Below are 18,217 nucleotides of genomic sequence, written 5' to 3' on the forward strand. Positions count from 1 at the left end.
TGCCCTGGGTGAGGATACAGCCTGGCATGTTACAAAGTCTATGATGCAGTGCTCCCAGACCAAGACAACGCCAGTGCATCACTGATTGGGACAAAGGTGAGCATGACTGATTCTCACCTTGTAGAGTTACCTATGGTGACAGACTGTGTGCTTTCTCTCACACTTTGTAGAACTATACTAAATGCTTAATAATTATTCTCATTAGATAAGGCCAATCTCTTGTGTTCTTTCATAGAGAATCGGTATTCCCTTGTTCATGTTTTCTTGCTGCTTTTTTATAGAAATAAATTTCTATTGTTCCATGCTATCTGGGTATCTACTTCTTTCCTGCATGCACCATCCTACAACAGAGCTCCATGTTCAACAATGTGCTCTGAAAAGTAGCAAAATGCTTGTGCCGGCATCCGAATAGCATTCTTTGTGAGCTGTGAGTAATCCACAAACTGGTGAGTACTGAGGAGGCTTCAGAAGGGTGAGAGTATGTGAGATGAAAATCCTGAATATGAAATTGGTTATTGTGTATCAAAAACAAAGAAACAAGAATTCTGAATGATACTCATAGACCTGTGAATCTGAATGTAGTCCAATACTGTTCCAAATTTGGGAGGAGATGAGTTTGGATAGAAAATCCAGTGGATTGTTTACACAGACCTTAAGCAATATGACATCCAAAGTCAAGTTCAGAGAATAGCTTTCAGTGTCCTTTACAATTGATATGGGGTCAGTCAGGGAATCTGCTTTGTTCTGTAACTGTGTCCTTCATCAAATTGTCAGGTAATGGTGACAAGTAATGTAAGGAGTGAGTGGAATATGACTGGACTTCTGGGGGAAAAAAAGAATATTGGCAATTTGTCTGGAAACTGGTGACAATATTGTGATGTTACCAGAATCATTAGAAGAGGCGACTAACCAAACCATGCAACTACAGAGGCAAGCTACTAAAATAACATACATGTCTCCATCAAGAAGATACAGTATATGGACAAATATCAAAACAGATTCAAGTTGGATGACAAGAGAATGTGGGAAAATTAAGAAGGCAGAGAGACTCAAATACTTGCGCATATGAATATGATGAAGTCAGCATGCACTCTATGAACATCCACAATAAGAAGAATCTTTTGACCAACATAAATATGAGTCATTAGCAGACAGCGATCAGCCCTGAAGCCTTATACACAGCAGAAAGTTTAAAATTTGTGGCAATCAGGTTACCTAAGAGGCTAGACCTTGTGAAACAGAGGATTCTCAGAACACCTTCGAAAAACAGGAGACTGTCAATAAAGAAGGTGAATGAACCAGGAATTGTTAACTAACATAAAGATAATGTCAGGCACTGTCAAGAGAAGAGATTAACATGCCAGATAATATAATTTCTTGTAATGAAGAGGACCAAAGTACACAGGATCCAACAGGTGTTACGGGATCTGGAAGAAATGGGAATACAGGAAACACAGATTTACAAACAAAGTGACTTACAAATCAAAACTTCAGACAGCCATAGCTCTCCAGGAGAGAATTACACCCAGTACAAAATCAACATGCACAGAACAGTGAAGGAAGTTGCAAGTATAAGAACAAACGTGTTTTGTGAAATATACAATTTGAGGCAATGTATACAGGCACAATAATTATGAGTCAGTGTACAGAGTCAAGAAAAGGAAGTAGCTCCTTGTTATTTCTTTACTACACTATTGTTCAAACTATGCAGAAACTAAAATGTACTAACATAAGAAGCAACTGCAGACACCTATAAGTACAAATGATACATTTCCAAACTGTAGTACAAGATGTAAGTAGTACACAATTACATGAAATGTTCCTTGACCTACCTGATTTAATTAGTTCTGATGGAGTCTGATCAGATTCACAGTTTCTCATATTTCCTTGGTCTTTCTGTAAATCACTTTCTGGTTCACTATTCTCTGGATTGATAATACTATAGACTGTGTGTTCTTTTTCATCTAAGGGAGAGAAATTGTAAATCATTTATTTTTACCATAAAACTAACAATTAAATTAGTCTTCCTTAAAGATGAGGTTACAGACTTATATGCACTGGAATGTCACAAAAAAATCTAGAATTTAGAATACAGGTTTGGTATTTCATAACAATAATTTCATACTTCACATTTTAGATTTTAAATCCCAGGTTGTCAATATGTTCAACCTTTATGATTTTGTTAATAACTCATTGACACCTTTTATTCTAAATACTGGAGAGAGAACAACAAATGACATATTACAGGGAAAGGAGAGCACATTGGTTTGTCTGGCTGTGTTCAGGGCAGTACTGTCAGTGCTTATTGGTTATATACCAGCTTGTACTTTTGTTTCTTGTGGAAGTGTTCAGATTTATCACTGTTACTGTTATCTGAAAGTTACTAGACCTAATTTTTATTTACTTGCTTTTTCTCTTTGTTGCTGATTAATTTTAGTAGTGTAGTGTCACACTTATAACAGTGCAACAAGAATGAGAATGTAGCTCTTGTTGCTGGAGTCCCATCAGTTATGCTCTGACTTCTTGGGTTAGCACATTCTTTTGTGTTTTTATACAATTCTGTATAATAAAAAATGGTTAGGCAATAAGCTAGTTGTGTGCAGAAACTAAGGAAACTGGCCACTGTCTAGACATAGCTGTAAGCCATATTGGCTACAGCTGACATATTTCAAGCTATTTCCCTGAGACGAAAGCTGAGGCACTTTTAGCACTTCTAAAACCTGATGCTACTGAGTATAATCTGACATTTTTCTCCTCACTTGAGGATTAACAGCAGGACATTGAAATTTTGTGTATCTGTAAGTGGAAGACTGAGCCTGTATCCCTATGAAGTGGTTCTTCCTATTCTCAACAGATTATCGAAGCCCACATGGGATTTTCCTACAAAGTTCTGACAAGCATAGAGGTTCATTAGGTACGCTGGAAATGGAGTCCCTAAGGAAAATAGCAGAAATATCAGAAAAGATGGTTAGTCTGCACTCACTGTAGGATACCTCACCTGAGATATGGAAAAATGGTCTGTTGAATGCACTGGGTGCGGCCAGCTATAAATCACAGCTCATGTTATCACAAATGATACCTGCCGCTGGGGCCATCTTCAGTTCCTTTAGGCAGATTGCTGTATTAGCAAGGACACCTGGCCTCACATGTGGGGTGGAAACATGTTCACAATTTCCACCTTCGAACCAGTAACAATCAAGGTCCTCTGGTTTGGAGCCATGTAGGCATAAACCAAAAGCTTAGGCAATTTGTTGGGACTCTCTGTTGTTGATTTATTGATGTCAACTATGGATTAAGAGAACTGTACAGGTCCCCATTCACTTTATTCTTGCACCCTCCCCTCAATAGGTCAGGAATTCATCACACAGGAAGCAGAAACTTCCTATACTTGATGATAGCTTGCTTACTGTAATTGTGAAGAGGAGTAGATTGTAACATAAGTGCAGAGATCCACATTCTCCCTTGAAGACCAGAAAGAGAAAATATGAATGTGATACTAGTTAACTTCAGAAGCATCTAGGGTAACACCTCAGTATTATTTTAGTCCATGCACTACTAGCAACAGAAAAAAGAAGAAAAGCTCCTTTCTTTTGGCCTCATACAGGTCTACCAGGACTGACTGACCACCTTGTCATCCTCTGCCAATGGTGTCATTTGAATAAAGTATGAAACGATGTGAGGTTAGCACACTACTCTCATGGCAGTTGTCAGCTTTGCAGATCTGGAAGCTGCTACTTCTCACTAAAGTAGCTCCACGTAGCTCCACAATTTGCATCACAAGGCTCTGTGGAACACGTTCCAGTCCTCTCACCAAGGAAAAATTGTAGCAGTACCTTGAATAGAACCTGGGCCCATGGGATCACAGTCATCTATAATGATCACTCAGTTACTTAGGTGGGCACTAACAATAGAAAACTGGATGAAATTGAAAGTGAATAGTAAGGAAATCTTAAATTCATATTGGAAAATATACAACATGGATAGGTCAGATACCAAAGGTAGCAGCGTATTCACTGCTGTAGAGAACATCATAATATCTAGTAACATTATCACAGATTCTGAATGTGACATAATCCAGGCACAGGTGAGCTCAGAAGTGGGGCAAACATGGTAAATGGATGCTTTTATGGACCACTAGCTTTGGGAATGGCAGAATGCATAACATAATAATTTCCTGGTCCTGCTACTGTAAGACACGTACAGGGATATTTCTATTTTCCAGATGTAGAATAGGACACTGGCATAATTAAATTAAGTGTCAGGGATAGGGATTAGAGTGAGATTGTTTTGAATGTCTTTTTTTGCAAATTAACAGTGTTGCTACTCACCATATGGCACCGATGCTGAGTCACACACACACACACACACACACACACACACACACACAGTCTCTGGTTGCTAAGTGTGACCTCAGCACAGACTATGGTCTTGTGTGTGCGAGTTGTGTTCGATGAAAGACTTGTCCGCTGAAAGCTTATTTTTTGTTTTTGGCAGTCTCTTTGTTATGCTTATCTGCAACTCAGCATCTCCACCATATGGTGTGTAGCAACTATCCTTTTCATAATACCGTTACATTCCATCCTGGATTTTCCATTGTTGTTTTTTGAAAATTACTTTGAGCAGTTGGTTACAGTATCAGTTTGTGAGGGCGGTGTGTTAGAGCTCCTAATAACCAAGTAGACACCATTTGTGATCATATGGTCATTGTAGCATAAACAACTACAGGTGTAAAAAGGGATGATAAGAAAAGTAAGAAAAATATGTACTCAGAAAATGTGACAAGAAACAGATTCCACATTATTTGAGCAGACACCATCTACTATGCATCTCTGAAAGACAAAGATGTAGTGGATAAAGTTAGAGGCGTTGAACAATACACTGTAGACAAGTGCACATTGAGCAATGTGTGAGGCATAAGGAGGACTCACTGTGGCTAAATAGCCATATTAGAAGCTGCCATAAAAGCAAAGAGAGCTACATCACAAATTTACCTGAAGTCATAACCTTGTTGAGAAACAAAAGCTGAAGAAAACCTAAATGAGCATAAAGAGATCAGTGCAAAAACCATTCAGTCAATATGAGAGTAAAATTTTTTTGACTGATCTGCAAAAATTCTAAGAGCTTTTGTTCTTATGTAAAGTCAGTAAACAGATTAAAGTGATACATGCAGTTGTTTAGTGATTACATTGTCACTGAAGTTTGTTTTAGTTTTCATGTTCCATGGATTATGATTGAGTCCTCTGGATATTATGTGAAACAGACCAGTTATAACACACTTTCTCCACAAAAAATATGGAGAAATGCTACTCCAGAGATAGGGCTCAAGCAGATAAAATAACAGTTTTTGTTTAAAGTTAATCTGATTACCTATTAAAGTCATTATATCAGTGAGTAGGTGGTCACAGATTTTCATGATCAAATGCCTCACACATCTGCACCCCACTAAGCTCAAGTAATGTATAACATTAATGGCTTCTCCATCTAGAATTGTATTTATGAACATTACTGCTGTTTTTGAACTGTGATTGTTTGTTGACAAAACCTTCATCCAGTAGTACGTCTGCTCTGAGGTGGTTGTTAGTATGACAAACGATAGAAGAGCTGTCTACCGGAGGCTCTACAATGGACACCATATACTTTATTACCTTATTACATACTTCTGTGCCACAAACACTTTTTTTCTTTTCTCAGCCACGAATTACTCAAGAATATGAAGCTCAAAAATATTAATGAATGAAAACAAGAAAACTAAATCAACTTTTGAAATTTTCTTCAAAGAAATCTGATATTATCCATAATGCAAAAATGGCAGACCTTGAACCTGTAATATGTAACTTATAATTCATGTTCTTATCAATATAAAAACCAAAAAAATTACAATGCTCTGTTTCACTTATTGTTTTACCTAATGCATTATTTCTAATAGTGTCCACAATAATATTCTTGTAGTCAACAACAGTCATGGTGCCTTTGATCGCTATCAAAAGTGACATGAAAGTTTACGCGAAATTCCCCTATAGCATACTACTACTCCCACTGGCCTGTATCTGTGGGGCATGTATATGCTATGAGCAGACGTTCACCAGGGTATCAGCTTACCTGGACACAACCACTGACATGACGTAACAAGAAATGTAATTCATCCGACCAGCTGACATGCTTCCACTGATCCACAGTGTTATATTGACGATCCTATGCCCTATGGAATCAGAAGTGCTGTCTTTGTGTTATCATGTGAATACTAAGGGGTTGTGTGCTTCTGAGGCCCCTGTTAATGTGTGCTGAATGGTGTGGTTTAAATCACTGCTTTACAGAGCAGGCGAGCCTCCTATCTTCACAGTCTATGATGAGGTGTGGACAACCAACACCTTGTCACCTCTTCGTGGTTTCACCACATTTCATCCGCTTTTGATAGATGCCCGCAACAGTAACACAACAAGAGCTGACTAACCTTGCAGTTTCCAGGTGCTGTACAATTATGAATTCAGTATATAGAGTGAAACATGGGGTTTAGCTATCTGTTACCTTTCTTCCCCAACTATAGGATGAAGCTTTTTCCTCCAGCTACTGCTAGACAGCATGGTTTTCAAGATTGGTAACAAATGGTGAAGTGCACTGTTTGCCCAATGTGGTCTGATTTCTGCCAGTTCAGCTCTAAGAAGGCAAGAGGATGAAAAATTGTTGTGATTTATGTTGCTTTGTGCTGTAAGAACAGTACATTGTAGTGATAACTAATGAACATTAATCACAGCCATGATACTGTTGACAAATGCAACTCTGCTAGTTTGTAGTTCAAAATTAATCCATGGAGACAATATGAAACTAATTTTAAGTTAATAGTATTTATGATGCAGAGGCTATAAAGAACTGTCCAGCAGGAAGAAAATTTGAGCTCACAGAAGCAAATTTTTGTAGGTGGGTCATGTGAAGAATAAAATATTGATCACTGGTTCTACAAACCGAGCTTTCTGCAGACCAAATCCGGAAATGTTTCATGAAATGGAACAGCAGGTTGTCAGCAGACCAAATCAGGGAAGGTTTCAAGAAATGGAACAGCAGGTTGTTTAGTATGTGCAAGAGAAATGCTATTAAGATTTCCCAATTAGTTGAGACATTATACTAATGAAACTGCTTGCGAATAAGACGAATTTCTCACCCGCATGTGTCACAAATTTCAAAGCAAGTACAAAATGGTGCATGACAATGAACAGGATGAGACTTATGTTATGATGCAGAATAGCACTATCTCAGTGACTTCCTGTGACTTTTGATGAAAAACTACTTGCATATGAGAATTACATAAGCTTTCTAAAAAAAACACCACAAATATTTACAATAGGTAGTAACTGTATTTGGTAGATCTTAACATACTTTGTAATAAGAAAATGGATTGTACATTTGATTAGTCATAATATATTAAAAAAACTTTCACAAGGAGTCTCCTAAAAAAAGTGGGACTATCTTATGATTCAGGGTCATCTTATTGTTGGGTAGATACATGACATGTTTCTACTGATCCGTCCAGTTCAATAATCCTGTGCCTTCTGCAGTTGTAACTGAAGATGCTTGATCAACATGTGAACTTTAAGAGATCATCTACTATGAAGTTGGTTGTTCAAAAATGTGCACTTAATGCTGTGCTGTGAAACACTTGTGCCTGAATCAGCATGCTACTCTGTCATCAGATTTTCACTGTAGCCTTTCCTGATTTACACGGCAGGCAAGCCTCCTACCTCCACATTCTATGACAAGGTGTGAACAACCAATACCTTGTTGCTTGCTCATTATTTCATTGTCCTACAACCACTTTCCATTGTTGCTCATGACAGAAGCATGGGAATAGCTATATAGCTTCACCATTTCCAAGAGGCTCACTCCCAGGCACTGAAGCATAACACACTGTCATTTGTAAAAGTCACTTATGTCAGTGAACTTCCTCATTCGCCACCCAAATCAGCACTATAGTGATTGGGCATTTATCTTAGCTTCATGTATACGCCACATAGCCGCAATGCCACAAGGCAGCATTCAACTTCAAGACTGGCAGTGGTCATAATGTTCTGGCTCATATGTGGATATCAGATGTGAATATTGGTTAATGTTCATTATTGCAAAATCAAGACCTATTCTGCATTTCCATGTCTCCAACTGAGTTGACAGTTCTATTTTGCATGCTTTGCAGGTTTTCTGCATAAAATGCTTTGTAGGTTTTCTACATAAAGTGGAAATGGCAACACATATGGATAACTGTGAACCTACAGCTAATCAGTCATGCTAAGAAAGTCTCTGAAATCACGAATCATGACAATTTTTTAAAAGTTTTAGGTAAAACACACATTGAAGTTACGTGAATGACTATAAAAGCAAGGTAACTCAGCTATTCATATTGGCCAAGAACAAATGCCTTGCATGAAATATTTAGATGCAGTAAAATTTGCACAGGCAAACAATTTTGAATTCAGGATACAAGGTCCAAAATGTGAAGTATTTCTTTTTGAAGTACTGTTCACATTATTCAGAAATTAAAATATGCCAATTAAGAAGCAACTGTAGGCATATTTGAAAAGAATGCAACATTTAAAAGCACAAACAAATGATACATTTCCACTCCATAATGGATGTAAGTCGTACTCAATCACATGAAATATTCTGTACCCACCTGATGTCATTATTTCTGAAGGAAACTGATCAGATTCACAATTTCTTGTATTTCTTTGGTCATTCTGTATAGCACTTTGAGATTCTTTCTTTTCTTGATCAATACTGCCATTCACTGCAAGTTCTTTTTCATCTGAAGGAGAGAAATCGTAAATCAAATATTTTTATCATAAAACCAATAATCAAATCAGTATTCCTTAAAGTTGGTATTACAGGTTTCTACTCACAGGAATGTCACAAAATTTTAAAATCTAAAATAGAAATTTTATGTTCGACACTATCAATTAATAGTTCAGATTCTAGATTTAAGATTCCAGTTTGTTAATTTGTTCAGCCTTTGTATGTTTGCCTAAACCTCATTAACACTGTCACTTATTCATATTTAGCACTATTAGCTGTCTTTTACTCTAAATACTGGACAGAGCAACAAATGACATACGATAGGGAAAAGAAGAGGCCACTTGGTTGTCTGTCTATATGCAGAGCTCTACTGTCATTTTTTAGTGTTTATAAAGCAGTTCATAATTTTATTTCTTGTTGAAGTGTTCAGAGTTATCACTGTAACTGTTATCTAAAGATAATAGGGCTAATTTTTATTTTCTTGTTTCTACACTGTGTTGGTTGTTAATTTTAGTTGTGTAGCTCCAAATTAAATGGCTGATATGATACTGTGTGACGAGTTTGACACTAAGACTTGAGCCTTGGGAGAGCCAGCCCTGACAAAACTCTACCATCTGGTCAGCAAGATGCATCAGACAGGCGAAATACCCTCAGACTTCAAGAAGAATATAGTAAATCCAATCCCAAAGAAAGCAGGTGTTGACAGGTGTGAAAATTACCGAACTATCAGCAAAATACTAACACGAATTCTTTACAGATGAATGGATAAACTGGTAGAAGCTGACCTTTGGTTAAGATCAATTTGGATTCCATAGAACTATTGGAACATGTGAGGCAATACTGACCCCATGACTTATCTTAGAAGATAGATTATGGAAAGGCAAACCTATGTTTCTATCATTTGTAGACTTAGAGAAAGCTTTTGATAATGTTGACTGGAATATTCTCTTTCAAATTCTGCAGGTGGCAGTGGTCAAACACAGGGAACAAAAGGCTATTTACAATTTGTACAGAAACCAGATGGCAGTTATAAGAGTCGAGGGGCATGAAACAGAAGCAGTGGTTGGGAAGAGAGTGAGACAGGGTTGTTGCACATCCCTGATATTATTCCAGCTGTATATTGAGCAAGCAGTAAAGGAAACAAAAGAAAAATTTGGAGCACGAATTAAAATCCACGGAGAAGAAATAAAAACTTTGGGGTTTGCTGATGACATTGTAATCCTGTCAGAGACATCAAAGGACCTGGAAGAGCAGTTGAACGGAATGAACAGTGTCTTGAAAGGAGGATATAAGATGAACATCAACAAAAGCAAAATGAGGGTAATGGATTGTAGTCACATTAAATCAGGTGATGTTGAGGGAATTAGATTGGAAAATGATACACTTAAAGTAAATGATGAGTTTTGCTATTTGGGGAGCAAAATAACTGATGATGGTCGACACAGAAAGGATATAAAATGTAGACTGGTAATGGCAAGAAAAGCATTTCTGAAGAAGAGAAATTTGTTAACTTTGAGTATTGATTTAAGTATCAGGAGGTATTTCTATGGAGTGTAGCCATGTATGGATGTGAAGCATGGATGATAAATAGTTTAGACAAGAAAAGAATATAAGCTTTCGAAATGAGGTTTTACAGAAGAATGCTGAAGATTAGATCAGTAGATCAAGTAGCTAATGAGAAGTACTGCGTTTGCAGTGCGTTTGAGGTTTACGGGCGCTAAACAGCGTGGTCATCAGGGGAGTACTGAATAGAATTGGAGAGAAGACGAATTTTTGGCACAACTTGACTTGGTATGACATGTTCTGAGGCATCATGGGATCACCAATTTAGTATCAGTGGGCAGCATGGAGGGTAAAAATTGTAGAGGGAGACCAAGAGCAGATTCAGAAGGATGTAGGTTGCAGTAGGTACTTGGAGATAAAGAAGCTTGCACAGGACAGGGTAGCATGGGGAGCTGCATCAAACCAGTCTCTGGACTGAAGACCACAACAGCAGCAGCTCCAAATAGCGCAACAACAATCTTCACTGTGAGATAGGAATTTTAAAGTGTAAAAATTAGACAGGACTGCTAGAGAAACTGGCTTAAGTGAGATGATAACTAATAACTGAACACAGTACTGTCCATCAGGCTAGATTTGCAGTCAAAAACTTTATTCACTGCAAGTTAACAACACCAAAAATTAAAATAAAATGAGTTTCTATTTTCCCTAACTGATAAAGGTAATTTATTGTAAAGCACACTGCCCATATTTCTCACACCAACTAAACTATTAAACAACGTGTATCATGATTGTGAATAAAATTATTGGTCTCAAACAAATGCACATTATTATTAACAAAAGTAACAGTTTCTAACATATATATGGAGGGTAGGCTGTGCCAGCTCCTTTTCCTTTCATAAAGTGCCCATTTTGTCTGCATGAATTGCAGCTGGGGTATGGAGTGTGCTGTTTACCTAGGGGATGTGGTGGTGGTGGTGGTGGTGGTGGTGGTGGTGGTGGTGGTGTGATTGGGGAAGTGAGGTGTTGCTGTAGCGAGTAGTGAGCTGGGACCAATTGCACTTGGGTGGTGACGTCATCCTCTCTTGGTAGCAAGGGTGCACATGGCTCGAATTTGTGGTGAGGCATACTGACTATGGGAAGTTTGTGTGTGTTCTACAACTTTCTTAGTATAGAGCTAACTGAAGCCTTCTAAAACCAATTAATTTGCCGTGTGGTAATCTAGTTGTACTTGGTTGCTGATTCATGGCCGTGGAATTAAGCCCCCTTGTTGCTTGTTCATCTAAGGTGAATTTAGGCTCTGAGAAACCCATTTCTTCGCTGAAAGGTTAGATTGAACTTTTACAAGTGAGTGTGATAGTTCCAGCCATGTAAGAGTCTCACTGTCCTGCTAGTCTTGTTCCCGGCACTTTTGCAAATCGGAGAGGAATTGATGCTGAGCGCTGTAACTATGGCAGTGTTGAGTGTGTAGTGGTGGCCCAGACTTAGCTGCACTTTCAGTCTGTTCAAGCATCACGGACAGTGTGGCATGCCACTTTATGGGACTCTGCGTTTCTACATGCCACACCAGCCTGCACCATCTTCACTGAGGTGGTCAAGGCTTGCCAAGTTATGTAATTGTAATCTGTTAACTGTTTCACATAACTGTGGTTTTTCTCATTCTAAAGGCCTAAGCAGTCTATGGAAGTCATCCTTCACTAACTTCTGCAATTGTAATCTAGTACCTCTTTTATGTTAACTATTGTTTTTCTCATTCTAAGTGTCTAAGCACCCAGTTATCCTCTGCCAGTTTGGTACTTCTTGTTTTAACAGTGTAATATGTTTTTAAACTCGGCCAAGTTTTTTTAATTACTATTAGAAACTACACATGTTGTAAACTGCTCATTCCTTTGGTTTAATAGTTTATTTTAATGTAGTAGCCCTCTCTCTTTTATATGCCAGGGGCTGTAACAGCACTGGCTTTATGGACCTCGTGCTTGATTTGGTCACAGTTGACTGTATTTCTTCTGCATGGTGCCTACATGCAAACAGATTGTTTTTAGTTATTCCTTATTTTTAAAAAAAGCAGTCTGCAGCTCGTGGTCTTGCGGTAGCATTCTCACTTCCCAAGCATGGGGTCCCGGGTTCGATTCCCGGCGGGGTCAGGGATTTTCTCAGCCTCGTGATGGCTGGGTGTTGTGTGTTCTTCATCATCATTGACGCACGCAAGTCGCCGAAGTGGCATCAACTCAAAAGAACTTCCAATATGGCGGCCGAACTTCCGTCATGGGGCCTCCCGGCCAACAATGCCATACAATCATTTCATTTCATTTTTTTAAAAAAAAGCAGGGTAAAAGAAAAGGCTACAGTGTCAAATATGAAATTTGTTTCTTCACTCACTTAATTGTAAAGTTAGCTATGGCAGTGCCAGGATTTTTTTCTCACTGGAGATATAGAGGCAGTGTCTAGTCCTGACATTACCTTTTTTCTTATTCTAAAACTCAGGCCATTGTGCATCAGCTTCACGATTGTTAGATGTTGAGTCAGCCCAGTGGGGCAAGTTTGTAATGGTTGTGTCAAAAGTAATGGAAAAATGCATTTAACTTATTTGTGCCTGTTAATGCTTTCCTAAGCTGTGCCCCTTGTTAAAAGATGAACAGTCTGTGGTTTAAACGATCGTAACATTTGGTCGTAATCTGACATTAAAGATTTCCAGTTTATGAACTTGTCTATAAAAATTTATAATTTGATAAAAGGCCCTGCTTTACTTTAAAATTGTTGACAGTATCCAAATTATTGTTTCCTTCTTAATTATTGTACTGTTTATCTTAGCATATATAGTGTTTTTTTTAACTGAATAAAGTTTGTCAAATGGTGAATGATGCATACTTAAAACCCCAGCTCAGTCCTTTCGCACATTTGATTTTAGTTAAGCCACACTCTGCAAGATGGTACTTCACAGGGAACAGGCAGTATTTTCAATTCCCTGAAAAAAGGCTTAGCAGAGGAATGTGAAGAAGCCTGCTGCATTATCTTTAAAAGCCTTTTTTGCATCACAAAATTTTTACCAAACCCTGATTTCTGAGAGAGAATCCAGTGTACTAAAGTGAAATAAACTGTTTTTGGGCTTCAGATATCACAGAACTGTCTAAGAACCCATAAACAATAGCACAGATTGCTCAATCTCTTTAGTGGATTTTCTGTGTGAGTATTCCTTTGTATGTTATTGTCTGTCCTCACCCCAAGAAATTTAATCTCACTGACTTGCTCTATTGTTTCATCATCAATTAGAATGGGATGCATGCAAGAAGGATGACTTTTGGAGGCACTGGAAAGTGTATGAGCAGTTTTGCTTTTGTTTAATATATGGCATGTATGGAAAGTAAGAACAATTTAGGAAAAAAAAAGCTCATGACATTTAGTTTTTCAAACGAAAATTTGTTTTTATGAGAAAGAGCTTTCCTTAAACTATGTTTCTACATAGTAATTAACAACATTGTTAAAATATTTTTCAACTTCTCTATGCCCTCTTCATAGAAAGATGCCACCAGTGAAGATGCCATTGCTAAACACCATTTTTTGTTCCCAGAATGAAATTTTCACTCTGCAGGGGAGTGTGCACTGATATGAAACTTCCTAGCAGACTAAAACTGTATGCCAGACTGAGACTCAAACTCCCGAGTTCGAGTCTTGGTCCAGCACACAGGAAGTTTCACTATTTTTTGTTTTGTCATAACTGTCAAAGCACTTTTCTCCAAAATCACACTTCAGGTTCAAGAACAACTGGTAGTCAGAAGATGTGAGATTGGGGCTATACAGTGGGTGATCTAACTACTCCCAGCTAAATTGCTGAATCAGGTTTTGAGTGATACCAACAGCATGGGGAAGCAACACAATGCTGTGACTGAGCTCTCCATGACTTTTGTTTAGAACTGTTCACAGATTCCACCAAATTGATGAATCAGGTTTTGACTGACACCAGCAGAATGGAAATGCGAATTGTCATGAAGCAACAAAATGCCTTGGCTGAGCATTCCATGCCCTTTGGTTGGTTGGTTGGTTTCGAGTTGAAAGGAACCAAACTACGTGGTCATTGGTCCCTTGTTCCATTGAACTAAGGTCATGGGATAAAATGGAAAACATACAAATGACATCACAGGAGTTCGAGAGGGACAAAAAGAAAAAACACAAAGCTGAACACACCAGGGACAACAGAAGATATAAAATACACAGACATACGAGAAACAGGCAGAAGAGCTTAAAACAGTAGAGCAGATGACCTGGGCTGTCTGATCACGAGGATAAAAAAGGATGAGCCAGCCACTCTGCAGCACATTAAAATCTCTAACCTGAAAGGACTAGGGAAGAAAGCACTGGGAGACAAAAGACAGGAAATAAAACTTAAACCGAAGAATAAAAACCAGCAGCACGTATAAAATGTAAAACCAAGTTAGCCGTGGAGGCAGTGTCTTCTAAAATACACTCCTGGAAATTGAAATAAGAACACCGTGAATTCATTGTCCCAGGAAGGGGAAACTTTATTGACACATTCCTGGGGTCAGATACATCACATGATCACACTGACAGAACCACAGGCACATAGACACAGGCAACAGAGCATGCACAATGTCGGCACTAGTACAGTGTATATCCACCTTTCGCAGCAATGCAGGCTGCTATTCTCCCATGGAGATGATCGTAGAGATGCTGGATGTAGTCCTGTGGAACGGCTTGCCATGCCATTTCCACCTGGTGCCTCAGTTGGACCAGCGTTCGTGCTGGACGTGCAGACCGCGTGAGACGACGCTTTATCCAGTCCCAAACATGCTCAATGGGGGACAGATCCGGAGATCTTGCTGGCCAGGGTAGTTGACTTACACCTTCTAGAGCACGTTGGGTGGCACGGGATACATGCGGATGTGCATTGTCCTGTTGGAACAGCAAGTTCCCTTGCCGGTCTATGAATGGTAGAACGATGGGTTCGATGACGGTTTGGATGTACCGTGCACTATTCAGTGTCCCCCCGACGATCACCAGTAGTGTACGGCCAGTGTAGGAGATCGCTCCCCACACCATGATGCCGGGTGTTGGCCCTGTGTGCCTCGGTCGTATGCAGTCCTGATTGTGGCGCTCACCTGCACGGCGCCAAACACGCATACGACCATCATTGGCACCAAGGCAGAAGCGACTCTCATCGCTGAAGACGACACGTCTCCATTTGTCCCTCCATTCACGCCTGTCGCGACACCACTGGAGGTGGGCTGCACGATGTTGGGGCGTGAGCGGAAGACGGCCTAACGGTGTGCGGGACCGTAGCCCAGCTTCATGGAGACGGTTGCGAATGGTCCTCGCCGATACCCCAGGAGCAACAGTGTCCCTAATTTGCTGGGAAGTGGCGGTGCGGTCCCCTACGGCACTGCGTAGGATCCTACGGTCTTGGCGTGCATCCGTGCGTCGCTGCGGTCCGGTCCCAGGTCGACGGGCACGTGCACCTTCCGCCGACCACTGGCGACAACATCGATGTACTGTGGAGACCTCACGCCCCACGTGTTGAGCAATTCGGCGGTACGTCCACCCGGCCTCCCGCATGCCCACTATATGCCCTCGCTCAAAGTCCGTCAACTGCACATACGGTTCACGTCCATGCTGTCGCGGCATGCTACCAGTGTTAAAGACTGCGATGGAGCTCCGTATGCCACGGCAAACTGGCTGACACTGACGGCGGTGGTGCACAAATGCTGCGCAGCTAGCACCATTCGACGGCCAACACCGCGGTTCCTGGTGTGTCCGCTGTGCCGTGCGTGTGATCATTGCTTGTACAGCCCTCTCGCAGTGTCCGGAGCAAGTATGGTGGGTCTGACACACTGGTGTCAATGTGTTCTTTTTTCCATTTCCAGGAGTGTAGAAGGAAGGGAGTCAGGGAGATAAAAATTCCAACTTAGAGCGGCAAGATGTGGACAGTCCACCAAAAGGTGGACCACTGTCAAACGTGAACCGCAACGACAACATGGTGGGGCCTCACGCTGGAGAAGAGAGCAATGCATCAGCCAAGTGTGGCCAATGCAAAGGCGGCAGAGGACCACAGAGTCTCTGTGAGAAGCCTGCAGTGAAGACTTCCTCTTATTTGTGCTCTCTTTGATGGCACGGAGTTTATTCGGCGTAACCAAGACGCACCATTCAGCATCTCAAATCCGAAGAACTTTGTGGCGTAACACCGATCGGAGGTCAGGTTTGGGTATTCCAATCTCCAGAAGCAGCTTATGAGTGGCCTGTTTGGGCACTCTGTCAACGAGCTGATTTCCCGGGATTCCGAGATGTCCTGGGGTCCATACAAATACTACTGATCGAACAGATCATTCGAGGGCAGAAACTAACTCCTGAATAGAAGCTACCAGAGGATGGCGTGGGTAGCACTGATCAATAGCCTGTAAACCACTCAGCGAATCACTGCATACCATGTAGGACACACCGGGGCAGGAATGAACATGCTCAAGGGCATGAGAGATGGCCACCAGCTCAGCAGTGAAGACACTGCACAGCCATCCGGCAATGAGTCCTGTTCAATATTGGCCACGTGAGCACAGGCAAAGCATAAACGACCATCAACCAGTTAGCCATCGGAATAGATGACTTCAGAAGTCTGGGATTCATCAAGGGTCAAGAAGAAGTGATTGTGGAGTGCCTCAGGAGGAACAGCGTCCTTATGAAAATGTGATAGGTCCAGCCGCAGTTTCGGCCGAGGCATACATCATGCAGGCACATGTGAATGGACCCGCACGGGACACTGGAAAGGGGAAGACTCGAGTTGCAACAGTAGGGAACGGACACGTACAGCGATCGATATCCCTAACTGAGTCCACCATTCCAGGAGATGAACCACAGTGCTCGGGAACAAAAGACGGTAATGTGGATGCTGAGGAGAGTTATGGACATGCACTGCATAGTGGGCGAGCATTTGGCGGCACCTGATGTGCAATGGAGGGACTCCAGCCTCCACTAGTAGACTGGCCACTGGACTCATTTGAAAAGCGCCCATCGCTAGATGGACTCTGCAGTGGTGCACAGGATCAAGAAGCTACAATGCTGAGGGTGCTGAGGAACCATACACTACACTCCCATAGTCAAGACATGACTGAAATAGGGCTCTGTAGAGCCGCAGCAATGTAGAGTGATTTGCCCCCCCACAAGTGGCGTTGTTCAGGCAGCGGGGGGCATTAAGATGCCGCCACCACTTCTGCTTAAGCTGATGAATGTGGGGCAGCCATGTTAGTCGGGTGTCGAAAACCAGTCCTAAAAAGCGATACGTTTCGACTACCCATAGTAGATGACCATCAAGAAAAAGGGCAGGGGCAGGGTGGACTGTCCATCGCCAACAGAAGTGCAAAATGCAGGTCTTGTTGGCAAAGAAGTGAAACCCATGGTCGAGAGCCCATGACTGCGCTTCCTGAATGGCTCCCTGTAATCGGCATTCAGCAACATTAATGGTTGAGGAACTGAAATAAAGGCAGAAATCATCAGCGTATAAGGAGGGCAACGCTGACGGCCCTACAGCTGCTGCCAGGCCATTTATAGCCACTAAAAACAGTGGAACGCTCAATACAGAACCCTGCGGGACCCCATTCTCTTGGATACGGGAGGAGCTACAGGAGCCTCCTACTTGAACACAGAAGGTACATAGGGAGAGAAAGTTCAGTATAAAAATTGGCAGCGAGCCATGGAGGCCCCACTCACGCAGCATCGCGAGGACATGGTGGCGCCAGGTCAGTAGGCCTTCCGTAATTCAAAAAAGACAGCAACCTGCGTTGGCACCTGGAAAATGCCGTTCGGACGGCAGACTCAAGCCACACCAAATTATCTGTCGTTGAGCGGCCTTGGTAGAAACCACCCTGGGATGGAGCCAGAAGGCCCCGAGACTCCAGGAGCCAACACAACCTCCGGCTCACCATTTGTTCAAGTAGTT

At 41.1% G+C, this 18,217-nt stretch overlaps 1 protein-coding gene across 4 annotated transcripts in view; it reads right to left on the bottom strand.

The window, feature by feature from the left end:
* The window catches only part of LOC126092112 (uncharacterized), a 221,560-nt gene that overhangs the window by 25,726 nt on the left and 177,617 nt on the right, over positions 1-18,217 (bottom strand). For all 4 annotated transcript variants that reach the window (XM_049907550.1, XM_049907551.1, XM_049907548.1 and 1 more), the window contains 2 exons: positions 8,660-8,791; positions 1,833-1,964 (listed from right to left, as the gene is read on the bottom strand). In XM_049907550.1, coding sequence (XP_049763507.1) covers positions 1,833-1,964; positions 8,660-8,791 — 264 coding nt within the window. The remainder of the gene's footprint in view (positions 1-1,832; positions 1,965-8,659; positions 8,792-18,217) is intronic.

Source organism: Schistocerca cancellata, chromosome 7 (assembly GCF_023864275.1).
Source record: "Schistocerca cancellata isolate TAMUIC-IGC-003103 chromosome 7, iqSchCanc2.1, whole genome shotgun sequence".
NCBI classification, from domain to species: domain Eukaryota; kingdom Metazoa; phylum Arthropoda; class Insecta; order Orthoptera; family Acrididae; genus Schistocerca; species Schistocerca cancellata.